Genomic DNA, 12,981 nt, shown 5'->3' with positions numbered 1-12,981 from the left:
TGTGTTGAGCTTCCAAGAACTGACTTCTCAAAACCAGCTCTACTGCTGCTCACTGCTGGAAGAGCCAGCCTCAGGTGTATGGATTGGGGGATTTCTGATTCTGAGAATGCTGCAGAGAAGTCATTGTCTGACATTCTTCAAAAAAGTAAACCTTCACCTTGGGAAATGGAAAGAGACTGCAGCTGGAGTTGATGGGTTTCCCCTGTGCCTGTTCTCTGGCTGGTGACTGAGGAGTGCTGCCAGCACATGCTTCTTCCAACACTGCAGTGACAAAGTGTTTCCCTCCTTGCTGAGCAGTTGGTTAAGGCAGTTGTCAGGTGAGTTTTTTTCTGAACGTGGGAAATAAGGATGTTCCTGATACAAGGGCCACACTGGCTCTCAGTGTCCAGGGACAGAAAGGTGGCTGCAGGCAGCAGGAATTCAGTCTCTCCTCCCACACAGTTCCTGTTCAGCCCCACTTATGCTAAATGGTCCTTATGCAAAGGAATGACTTGATGTAGTTTTGCACACAGCATCCACTAAAACCTGCATTTAGTTGACTTCTGCTGTCTTATCAGCTTGGCTGGAGAACAGGTGTGTGCAAGCGATTTGTCACAGAAGAACTGATAAACATTACAAAATACTTGTCCAGAGAAGCTGTGGCTGCCCCATCTCAGACAGTGTTCAAGGCCAGGTTAGACAGGGCTTAGAGCAACCTGAGATAGTGGAAAGTGTCCCTGCCCATGACAGGAGGTAGCACTAGAGGAGCTTTAAGGTCCCACCTTCCCTCTGCCCTCATGCTGTGAGCAGCACCACAGTGCTCTCCTGGCCAAAGTGACAGCCGGTCATGCCTCAGACACACAGACTCCAGGCTCTCCAAAAAAAAACCAAGTTCCAAGTTCTACATTCCAACAGAGGACTTGGAAATTCCTCTTTTAACCAGAAAAAGTGCTTAAGGAAACTCCCTAAGCCATTGGGCATTTACAGAGGGATCCCAGTACATGTAATTCTGCATGAAAACAGTGCCATTACTTCTGTATTTTAACAATGTTCTAATCCCATGTGCTTATTAAAAAGTCAATGCTGTTGAAAGTTGTACAAACTAGCCAAATTTAGTTTGTCTGCCCTCAGCTGAACAGCTGCCACACAGAGCAGTTTTGGTTACTTTCTTTTCTTTTACTGCCAACAAGGTTCATCTCAGAGCCACTACCTTGCTTTAGTCATGGAGACATCCATGTTTTCAGTCAACTTTATTGATAAAATAAGTTTACTGTACAGTACACAATTCTAGCCATAAATCCTTTTCAAGCCATCTGTATTACAAAAATAACAGGTATGCAATGAAAAATAGTCACTCCACACACTGTGAAGGCTCTTTAAAATCCTGACATGATCAGGGTAAGGGAATGAAAGGGGAGACATATCAAATGTGAAGACTAGGAGTAGATAAATTAAGTCACTTTTTTTTTTTTAATTTACAAAAATAAACACTAATCAAGCATTATTTCGTAATAGAGCAACCTCAAAGTACTGCCACAGACCAACAACCCTCTTCTGTATTTGGAAGCCAAACCAGAAGTCAGCCATGAAGCTGAATTCAGCATCAAATGGATAGAAATGCCTTTTGACACCAGTGCATGGCTGAAAAGATGCTTCTAGAAACAAGAATTTCAACAACTGAACCCAAAATTCCTTTTAAGTTTGCAACAACAGAACATTCCAGTGAAAAAAGATGTTGCTTCTGGTAAGTCAGCAGCTTGCAAGCCATGGAAGAAATGCAAAATCTAGATTAGAGAAGCACCGGCAAAGCTTTAAAGATACTAAAAAAGCAGACAAGAATATTTTGTACTTGAGCTAAAATGTTCCCCCAGAATTTCCCCATGGCTGTTTCACAAGTCTGGAAATGGCCATAACTTTCTCCCATGCATGTGAATGTCCTCAGTGTGTTCTTAAGCCTAGCAAGAAGCCAAGGTGCTCTGCAGAGAAGCAGCAGCTTCTCCATTTCTAAAGCAGGCTGTGAGAATGTAGAGACCTGATTTACCTGTCCTGTCAGCACATGTATTATTTCTCTGAAAACAAGCATTTACTACCTGCTAATTCTCCTTTCTCGCTTATTTCCTCTTAAAAGCACCATGGGAAGGAGCAGCAACAGAGAGAACAGAACAAAGGTACTGAGCTGCTCCTAAGTCAGTTCAGTGCCACTGAAAGCTCCCCCTTAGGCCTGTGAACACTTATCTCGAGCTCAGGGAAGCTGTGCTGGGGCACAGGAAGCTGTACTGAAGCTGGCACGCTTGGTAGTGTTGGATGCTTAGTTCCTTCTGTGTTGCTGTGACTCAGAATCAAACTTGACTAAGTGGTGGTTGATTTCAGGATAGCTCAGCTCATGTTGCTTGGTGGGTTATTGAACAGTCAGAATGCGAAACTGTGGGTGGCAGCTATAGTTCCACAGTTTTCTGTAGCTGACAGCTTTCACTCTGCTTAGCTCACTTTAAAACCTTCTTGAGGACTAGTTAGTACTGGAGAAAGGAAAATGAAGAATATTAATTACAGGCTACCATGAAGCTGCTTCCTCCTTCCTCCACCCCCCCCCCCCTTTCTGCTGCCACTGCTTTTGTGCTTTCCAGTTGCCATTCCTCACTCAGGGAGTTTGGGCAGGCAACTGGAGAAGAAAGACATGGGACTCATGTGGCTTCTTACTGACAGAGAACAGAGCTGAATTTCCTCTCCTAAAGGTAAAAGCTGAGGCAGAATTATACTGCTGCCTGTGTTCCTGAGAACAACAAAATGGGAACAGCTCTTTCCATGTTCTCACAATTCAATTCAGTGCACATATTTGAAAGAATCTTGTTTCATTTAAAAACTCCAAACTGCTGATCAACAGCATTCCTTATGTTTAAAAACTGGCCTTGTATTTGAAAGTGATACCCCAAGGCTAAATGACAGAAATCCTTAAATTTTATGCTGCCTGTGTGCCCCTCCCATCAAAGAGGTTTGTTGCAAAATGAGAAGTTATTAAAACCAAAACAAAAGAAAAAATGCTATGAGGATCATGCACAAAGCATATTCATAAGTTACTATTTTCTAAGGCAGAGATCAGACTTGAAATCTTACCTTTATTATTTAAGAGTTGCATTGAACTTTGTATGAGCAATAATTTATATAAATTACTTGAAATCTCACCTTTTATCTGTAAAACGAGTTCATATAAAAAGAATTTGCAATTCAGCAAGTGCATTAATCCATTTCCTACTGAGGTTAGATCTATGGCAATCAATCTGTCACTGAGGGTATTGCAGAACACCAGCTGAATTTATGTTACACAGTATAAAAGCCACTGAGCTGGAGTTGGATGCATTCTCTTGCTGGTGCCCTATTCAGTAACAAGTGCTTGACCAGTGCCCCCTGATGCTCCATTGGTTTAAGTGTGCAACTGAAGCTTGCTGATTCCGAGTCCTTAGCTTTTCCTCAGGCTCAGATCACTGCTTGTCACTAATCCTGACAGGGACGTGCTCTCTGATGCATCGTCTTTCTTGAGGTTCAGAAACGATTCTCTAGTGATTTGAAGAATTTCTCTCAAGCCTTTGTTTTCTTGCTAAAACCAGAGAGAGAAAAATACATTAATAGGACTCCAGAAAGAAATCAGGGTAACTGTTAAAACCTCCCCTTTACTCCAAACTAATGCATAAGGAGTAAAACACTGACTTGAAATCAGTGCTGTGACATCTTCTCCAAGGGAGCACATGAGGTTTATGACCCTCCTGCTCTCTTTGATGGGCTTTAAGCATCCCCTCCTTGAGATTAAGCTGTAGTGGTGCTCCCCCTGCTCCAGCAAGACAAGAGTAACACAACAGCAGTGAGTGACTGGGACAGTAACTCCACAAAACACCTGGGAGGATCTTTACTCCCTTTAATATCTGTGCCTCTGCAGCTTCCTCCTCACCTCGAGCTGGGTGATGCGCTCCTGCTCTTTGCAGCCGTGCCTTTCATCCACCTCAATGGCTTTTCTCATCACTGCTGCCATCTCTGTAATTTGGTCCACATGCACTTGCAGCTCCTGAGATACAATATTTAGTAACATCTTAGTGATATATTTTCTGCATTATTAAAAAAGCAAAGCATTAAACGTGGTTTAGCTACTGTGACATTTTTTATCACAGACCTCAATTTTGGAAAACAAATTCTCTCTAACTTTACAGTGCGGGCAGCCACAGTAGTCCTGTTTATTCAAATAAACCTGGTTTGCCCCACAGTGGAATTTGATAGAAGCTTAACCAACTGTGATCCCTGGCCTCAAAATGGCTACAAGATGGTGCTGTGCTTGCCCTGACTAGGCCCTCCTGTGCAGCAGGAATTGATGTGTGTTACTTTGGATATGCAAAACTGCTCCACTCCTGTGAGAACAGCAGGGAAAGCCACATTCTTTCCAGGTGTTTGAAACCTGATCTCCAGTACCAGTCCATGGACAGGCATTTCTCTCTAAAAAAGAGTAGGTGGAGTGGTCATCCTTACTATGTCATATATTACAAAACTCAAACCTGGCCTCCACTCTCTATTTTAGATACTTTTGTTTGACTCCACCTCCAATTCCAGCTTATTTGGGCTCTGGATGTCAGAGGTTCAGGATAAGAGTCACTGCTGCCTTTCCCTGCAATGCTATGTGAGAAGCCTGTGACCCTCTGGCATTCACTGCTGCTCAGTTAAACCAGACAGTTTAAAGGTATTTCCAACAGCTTTAATTTTTCAACTTGTCTTTTATTCCAGCTCTGCTGTGATGCCAATCTAGTTGTGCCTGGCCTGGCCTTTGGACCAAATCCACAATATTTACTGGCTAGTATCAGGAAAAGCAGGGCAGGAGGGCTGAAATGAAGGACAGTAGAGACTAAAACTAAATCCCACCTTTAAATGATGAGTTTGATGGGAGATCCATACAGCTGGCAGATCATCACCTTGCCTTTAAACTACCATGAAGAACTGCCTCAGCTGGATTCATAAACTTATCTGACCAAAACAAATACCCTTTACTGAAATAAACATCAGCCCTCTCCTCTCTGCCATTCCAATTGCCCAAGTTATAATTTAGCAGTTGTTAAATGCCCACTCTCAATGTGAGGGGGTGGGGAAGAACTTGCTGTAAATCTTTATTTTCTTCTCAGTTTCCAATGCAGGTGATGACATGAAATATTTTTTTTTTTAAGAACTCCCAAATTTAGCTTGACAGGAAGCTGTGGTCAGGCAAGGATGCACCCTTGAGAAAGACTGAGTAGGAGCTGTGGGTTTCAGATATACTGCTGTTCTCCCTGCTTCCTGCTTTCACAGCTCGTGTGGGCTCTGGATCAATACAACTTCAGGGCCTTTTCCAAGGTCCCTGATGTTAGGTTGGATCCTAACACAAAACTGGAAGGCTCTGCTCTGGAAGGCACATGTGGAAAACTTAGATGGGGTAAAAACAAAAAGAGTGCACAGTGAAAGCCTCTGTGTATCTCTCTCTTTTGTACACATTGGGTTTTTTCTCTCTAAAGAGATAAAAACCAAAAAGGGGCCACACCCATTTTTGGGCCTTGTTTCAGCTGAGCAAATTCAAACAGCACACTTAGATCAGGGTCACTACCACCAACACACACCTTTCTCTTGCAGACAACACTAACAAAAGACACTGTTGCTCTATTTAAAGGAAGTGCTGCTTCATCTGCAGCAATCAATGCTCTCGTAATAATCTGTAAACAGGCACTAAAATAACAGCTGGCACTCAGGAAAACAGCATTACTGGAAACAGGGAGCTTAACTCCTTGGGTATAACGGATTTTTTACTAAACAAGAGAGAGTTATTTAAGAAGTGTTTCAACATTGTTCAATCTTCCTGAATATGAAGCTTGAGCTAGAGAATAAATAATGGAATTCCAGAGATCCTATGTGTCAGGGTAAGAGTGATACATTTTTTTAACCAGGCATTCATGAAGAGGTTTAATGAAAATGTTGAAGCCTAAATCTCCTGTTCCAATTACATTGTGAAATGTTGTTTTTTCTTTTTTATTTCTTTCTCCTGCCTTTCAATTGAAGTGCTCCTAAATGAACTATCACAGTCCATTTCAGGATGGATTTCATTTTATGCTCTTGTGTTGGATCCCCTGAAGCTGGAGCAGATGCTATACCATATTCTGAGGTAACTTCTGCTGAAAATTATCTTTATCTGACATTTTTCAAGATTTTATGTTAAAGATACAGTTCTAATCCAGTAATATTTTTTCATACCAATGGCAATAATTACACACATAGAATGCTGTAAGCAGGCAAGAAAGAATCAAATTCTTAAATTCTGTTTTCTCAGTAAGCAGACCCTAACTTTGCTTTGCAAAATTAAATTAGCTGAGGGCAAAGATTATTAAACACTTAGAACTTGTTTGTCTACACAGCTGCATTGCTCTAATGATTATGTTATATTTTCAATGAAATGTAATATTTTGCTAAAAAGCTCGTGTTTAGATCTGTTAGTGACCTAGAATAATGAATTCCCCCAAAATTTAGAAGTCCATTTGACTATTGAATAATTGTACTTTTGTTTTCTGCTTCATCCAGTTTATCAATAGTCAAAAGGACTTTTCATTTTTTAAGTTTATTTACAATATTTAGGGGAAAAATATTTGAATATTGAATTTAAAAAGCTTGCTCCTCCTACTCTCCCTAAGCACAGGTTTATCAATTATTTGTTGGTGTCACAAGCATAAATTAAAGCTAGTCTAAAAGTCTGACTATTACTAACCTCTGGCAGTGTAACAGAGCAGTTGCCTTAAAGATTGAAGTGAAAGAAACGTAAATTAAACAAATGCAGTACTGAAATGCTACCTGCTGAAAGTTTCAATAAATGAGAAGCCAGGAAACTGATAGTTTCCTGTTCGTGTTGCATGGAGTGGATTGTAAAAATTAGGACTCATTAGTAGTACAATGGCACAAAAATTGACACGAAGTGAGCTTTGAATTGATCCACTACAAAGTAAGGTGCTAACTAAAAAACAAAGCAAAAACCCTCAATGGAGTTATTACCTTGGAATGTTGCTCTTTCAACTTCATTATTATACTTGGATCATCCTTTTTGCTTGCCATAAGCAACCTAAACATCTGTTCTCTGTACTTGCTCATGATGAGTTCCAGAGCTGACTGGTGCTCTTCAAGAGATGTGCGCAGTTCTGCCATCAGAATTTAAAATGCAGTTAAGAGTTTAACATAGAGTTAATTTAATTTAAATACAGTTCAGAGTTTAACACAGAGAACCAAATCAAAATGCACACATATTTCAGCTTGAGAAAACTGAAATGAGCCCATAATTGAGTGTCCCCACTCCCTGCACCATGAAATCAACATACGCTCTGCCAATGGCTTTGATGGTGCCCAGCCTGGGACATTTCCTGGTTAGTAACAAACAGTCTTTTGTTAGTGTGACTTCGTGTTCAGTCCCTGTAGCTGACAAAAGCCATCTGGAGTGTGGCTGAGCAGCTTTACCCTAGCCACTACAAGCCACACTCTACAAAAGGAAGGAAGGAGTTCTCAGATCTGTCTTAATCTGCAGCTTGGTAAAACCAGAGTTGAAAAATGCTTCTGTTCAAAATCTACTGAGACAAAGCATAAACAACCTCTGAGGTAAGGCAAGACTCATCTGAACTGAGATAATTGAGTTCTCTACTGAGTGGAACTGTTAGAATACCTAAGGCTTTCCTGGAGGAACAGTGCATTCCTAGTATACAAAATTCCAGAAGGAATTATACTTCTCTGCTTACACCATAACTTGTCCTGACTGTTCCTATTATTTTCAGCAGTGGTTAAACACGTCTCCAAAAAGATCCCTATATTGAGAATTAAGACCTATTTATCTCCTCACTTGTGCTGGACATTAGGTAAGGACCGAAAAAAGTAATTTTTCCCAAATCTCTTTTTCTTCATCAGTCCCAGAGTTTGGACTTTACGACTCTTGAATTGAATTATGATCAGTTAAACTGACAAATTTAAATGAGAAGAAAAAAATTTCTTCTATAGCTCTGTTTTGAAAAAAGATCAGTGGTAAAAGTCTCGCTATTTCCAGTGGTACAGGCTGGAGCTTGGAAAGGATATAATATTCATATTTTACCTTTGTTTTCCTGTTGCAACTCCCTAATCTGTCTGTTTTCCTGCTGGATACCCATCACTAGAGTAGACCGAGGGCGATGTCTTGCTACTTCATTGAGCTCTTGGATTTCTTCCTGGTACTGGTTATTACAAAAACAAACCAACAAGGCACAGCACATTTGATTAACCAAAGGCAGGTATTACCCAGCAGGTCACAAAGCACCAGTTCTACTGTCACTCACAGTCTATAACCAAGAAGACAATGCTTGCTTTTAAATAATAATATCAAACACACACATCAGAAGGTGTTGCAGATATGCTGTCCTTTAGAGACACAAAAGCATCACCTTTGTTTTTATGCAAGTTTCACACCTTAGATGTGTGTAGTGGATGCTATTTAACCTTCAGTTAACGCAGGCCAAGTTCACCATCATGCAATTTAAAACTCATAGAGATGTGGTAAAGACAAACCATGAGGTATCTTGACATTTACTGTGGCTTCCCAAAACCTTAAACCACCAGGCTGTGTGGCTACAAGTCACTCGGGCCCGAGTCAATGGATCCTGACTCCCAACAGATATGTAATACTCTTGATCTGAAGCCATGAAGCATCTGCCTAGTTTTACAGGGCTGAATTGTATGCAGGGTGTTTTAATGTTATAGGCCTATTAACATATCTTGGGTTCATTAGAGTGACAGGATGGACTCCCATATGGAAAGTCACAAGACATCTTTACATTTTCCCAGGAGCTGTCTTATGAAAGTCACACTCAACCTAACAATGTGCCTTAAGCAGCTTAACATCAGAATATAAATGAGCACAAAAAAGCCCAAGAGGCTATTTGGAAACAAATGGAGACAGTGCAACGACAAAGTATTCTGTACAGAAGAAAACATGTCAGAGCCTCTGTATGATTAAATGGGCATGACAAAATTAATAAAAATGTGTAGTATTGCATTGGAGAGCAAACCAAGAGACGCCATAGAGTGGTTTGTAAGATACCAAGCCCATTTCTACCAGTGTTCTTCAAATAAATGTTTGCTTTCAATTATTTAAACTGGAGTAACTGTGAAAATGTTTTCACAGTTTCAAACTACATAAACAAGCTATTTTGACATGAGAGCCACACCTCTACTTAAAAAGACCAAGTCTGCATTACAGGATTAACCCAACACCATGCTCATTCCGTGCTGCACAGAAGCCCCCAGAGATGGAAGTGCTGCCATTCCCAGGAGCAAGCAGGGCTGGAGAGCAGACCTGTTTCATTGCTTCCACCCGCTTGTTGAGCGCAGTGGTCTGTTCGATGAGCGCCTCGGCTGCGCTGTCGTGCTCCCTCAGCCGCTCCACCAGCGCCTTCGCATCCGCCAGCGCCTTCTCGATCGTGCAGCTCATTTCTGAACACAACAAAGGCAGTGTTGGCACCACAGCACCTCTGCACAGCACAGCCACCTGGGGCATGGGTCAGTTGCCAGAGGCAGGGCACTGAGCACAGCAAAGCTGGGCACTGCACCTGCTTCTGGCAGAGTGACACACAAAGTAAAAGAATGCTACATTAACTCATTCATTTTTAATGCTACTCTTTTTTTTAATGTGCCCTCCTAACAGATACACTTCAGGATAACTGAGGTATAAATCCAGCACAAAAGAGAATGCTGAAGGATTATAGTGGCCTGGAAGATTCTGATGACTTAAATCAGCAGAGAAGGAGTAGCTCAAACTGACGGAGTAGAGAAAATTGCTCAGGGAAAGTTCAGAAGACGAAAGGTTCATGTTTTGTTCATGTCTATAAATGAATACTAACATCGCTGCATGACCTGAAACTGTGACATTTTCAACAGCAACTCAGCTAATGAGTAGAAGCAACTGCACCCTTAAAACATCGCCCTTCTACCTGCAGCACTTGTTCACAGGAATTACAGATTGCCAGAACTGCCAAACTTGCAAAATGCTTGTGTCTATTGCCAACAATACTGGCCCTTACACTACATTTTTTCATATTCATGCTTGGTAGGCTAAGTTTCAAGACCAAGATTTTCAGTCTATGTTTTTATTTTCTTTTAAGGAACCTTGGACTTAGTCTACTGAAATCTATTTAAGCTCCTTGAACAGTCTTCAGCAATCAAACAGCAGTGATAGAGGTTTAAAAGATTTATGGGCCTTGTTGATATCAGGCTTAATATTTGGTTTAGGAAATATTCTAAGGTACACAAAGAATCAACTAAATCGATTTCTTAGCCAGGCTGTTTGCAACAGTAAAAATTTTTAGAGTCTTTCCTCAGCTACATGAAAAAAAAAAAAATCACTTCAGGTTTATTTTCTAACTTTCTCAGGCACCTTTACAAATCATAGCCCACGATCTTTAAGCCAAACTTAAAGAAATCCTCAAATTTGCCTCAAGTGACCTTTTGCTCCTATCCCAGGTAAGCAATAGAAGGAAGGATATTTCAAACACTAGACATTTTACCTGTGTTTTCTAGGACTTATGTGCTATCAAAAGCATCAGCATTTTAGCATGTGCAGGTTTCCTGTTTATCAGATAACATTTGCATTTAACTTTACATAGGATGTATTTGAGATAGGCAGGCCTCCAGCAGACTGCTGGGCTGTCACAGGTGGTTAATTTATTCACCCTGACTTAGCACTTGGAGCTCTTTCAAATCCGACATGGAAAGGAATCACGCTGCACCGTTTTTAGGGATCTGCTTTTCTTGCTCCTCCCTCCAGTCAGATCTCCTATACAAATATCCCAGACAAAAGATGATCTTCCCCACTAACTGGCTGAACTGCTGCAGCAATTGATTTAGTGAGATCCATGTTGCTGCTGAAGAGCAGCCTTTAATTCATCTCACTGTCCAGGAATTCTCTGGCCAGTATAAACAAAGCCCCCGAGGCCTCTACATGAGCTGGGAATACATTTGGCATTTGGACTACAATGCGCTTAACACCTCTGATAATTTGTCTGCATCCACATAAATTTTTAAACAGTGCATATTTAATATATGCACTTTCTCTTTTTTGCCCCAGCCCAACCATGTCAGAGAAAAGGAAGTTTGTTTGTGGCAAAGCCACTGATGTTTCTTTTCACAGGGAATGTGCTGGGAAAGACATGTGGAATGCAGCTTTATAAATTCTGCAGTCACTGTCCCCTGTCAGGCCAGGGCCCAGCTCCAGTTTCAGGCAGCATTTGTACCTCAGAAAGCAGAATCACTGTTTGCATCATGGTAATTGACAGTGGCCCCAAATCATGGCCAGGATACCTTTTGGGATCCAAGACACTGGTCCTAATCATTGAAACTTAAAATGCTCTCTGGCTGCTTGTGAAAAATAAAACCTTTGCCTGATCCTGAAACTGAGCTAAACCTGTGAGTTTGCCTAGACATTTAGGGGGAGGAAAAAACACCAATTAATCACATGCAATTGATTTAGGCAAATTCTTATCATATATTATTTTTTATGAGTGTGACTACGGGAGCTGAAGTTAATGATTCCTGAGCCTTGCCCTAGCAGAGATGCCCAGTTGCACAGACGCTCGTTACTGCAAACTTGTCAACAGGTAGCAGAGCACCAAGTCACCCCAGCAACACTCCTACTACACACTGCCACTTCCTGCTATTTGCTAATGGCTTTCATTACCAAATTAAGCACCAAAAAAACAACACCAAAGAATAAAGATCTCTGTCCGAGATTCTTTTTTTATCCTTACTGGAAGCCACCTTTTCCCACAGCTTGTGGGTTCTGTTACCACGGAGACTAGTTTGGCAGCGCTGAACCAGAATGCAATTTCCAAGGAATTCCAAGGAATTTAGGCTGGTGCAAAGGTCCCGGTGTGACAGGGGCGTCCCGGGAGTGTCACCGCCGCACGGCTGGCGTGACAGATCCCGGAGTGTCCCCTCCCGGTGTGACAGGGGCGTCCCGGGGGTGTCACCGCGGGGAGCGTCGCCTCCTACCCCCAAAACGCGGCGCGACCGCGACGCTGAGGGCGACACCGGCGCGAGCCGAGACACTTGAGGGGTCCCTGGCCCGTCCCGGCCCGCAGGTCTGAGGCGGGGGCGAGGGGCGTCCTTCTCCTCCACGCCCCTCAGGGCGCCCCGACCGTGGGGCGTCCGAAAGCAAGTCTGCCCGCACTCCCGATCGCCCGGCGGCGGCCACAGCGGCAGCCCCCCGCCGTGTCCCCGAACCCCTCCACGCAACTCACTCATGCCCGGGGCTCCGGCCGCGCCGGGAGTGCGCCCGGACCGACCCGACCGATGCCAAATGGCGGCGTGAGGGGAGATCGGCGCGTCCTGTGCCCGCCAGGGGGCGCCGTGGGGCGGGGGCGGTACTGGCCGCGCTCCGCTCTCGCGAGAGCACCCCCCTCCGCGGCCGCCGGCTCCAGATCTCGCGAGAGGACGCCCCGCCCACCTACAGATGCCGAGACCTGCAGGTGTGAGCAGGGCTTTGAGCCAAGCCTCGGGATTCGTGTTGAATTCCACAGCAGCAGCTCTAGCGGGACACTCAGGGTTAAGCAGTTGGTTTAGATTGGATATTGGGAAGAAATTATTCCCTGTGAGGGTGCTGAGGCCCTAGCAGAGGGTGCCCAGAGCAGCTGTGGCTGCCCCTGGATCCGTGGCAGTGTCCAAGGCCAGGGATGGACGGAGCTTGGAGCAACCTGGGATAGTAGGTGTCCCTGCCCATGGCAGGGGGGATGGACCCGGATGGGCTAATAGGCACCAGGCCAGGGCATTGTGTGATTCTATTTTTGTTTCATCTTTTAAGAAAAAAAAAGGGAGACGGTCCCAAAATGAGTGGTGCTGTGTGCCTGGGAGCCATCAAGAGTGAAGTCAGCAGTAACTGGGGGAAAGCTAATGCTGACGATCGCAACCACCAACCCGCTTCTAAAAACAGACCCCAGACTCAAATGGACAGAA

General features: G+C 43.3%; 1 protein-coding gene across 1 annotated transcript; it reads right to left on the bottom strand.

Annotated features, from left to right (window-relative positions):
* Nucleotides 1-1,214: 1,214 nt before the first annotated feature.
* FGFR1OP2 (FGFR1 oncogene partner 2) lies at nucleotides 1,215-12,368 on the bottom strand. The gene is made up of 6 exons (XM_053978499.1): nucleotides 12,270-12,368; nucleotides 9,332-9,468; nucleotides 8,096-8,213; nucleotides 7,018-7,160; nucleotides 3,920-4,033; nucleotides 1,215-3,571 (listed from the first exon to the last, which is right to left on the bottom strand). The coding sequence occupies exons 1-6, from the start codon at nucleotides 12,271-12,273 to the stop codon at nucleotides 3,434-3,436; spliced, it is 654 nt and encodes a 217-aa protein (XP_053834474.1). The 5' UTR covers nucleotides 12,274-12,368; the 3' UTR covers nucleotides 1,215-3,433.
* Between the last annotated feature and the right edge of the window lie 613 nt (nucleotides 12,369-12,981).

The sequence above is a fragment of the Vidua macroura genome, chromosome 5 (assembly GCF_024509145.1).
Source record: "Vidua macroura isolate BioBank_ID:100142 chromosome 5, ASM2450914v1, whole genome shotgun sequence".
Taxonomy (NCBI): Eukaryota; Metazoa; Chordata; class Aves; order Passeriformes; family Viduidae; genus Vidua; species Vidua macroura.
The sequence above is the reverse complement of the archived record's forward strand: the minus strand, read 5'-3'. Positions and strand labels throughout refer to the sequence as shown.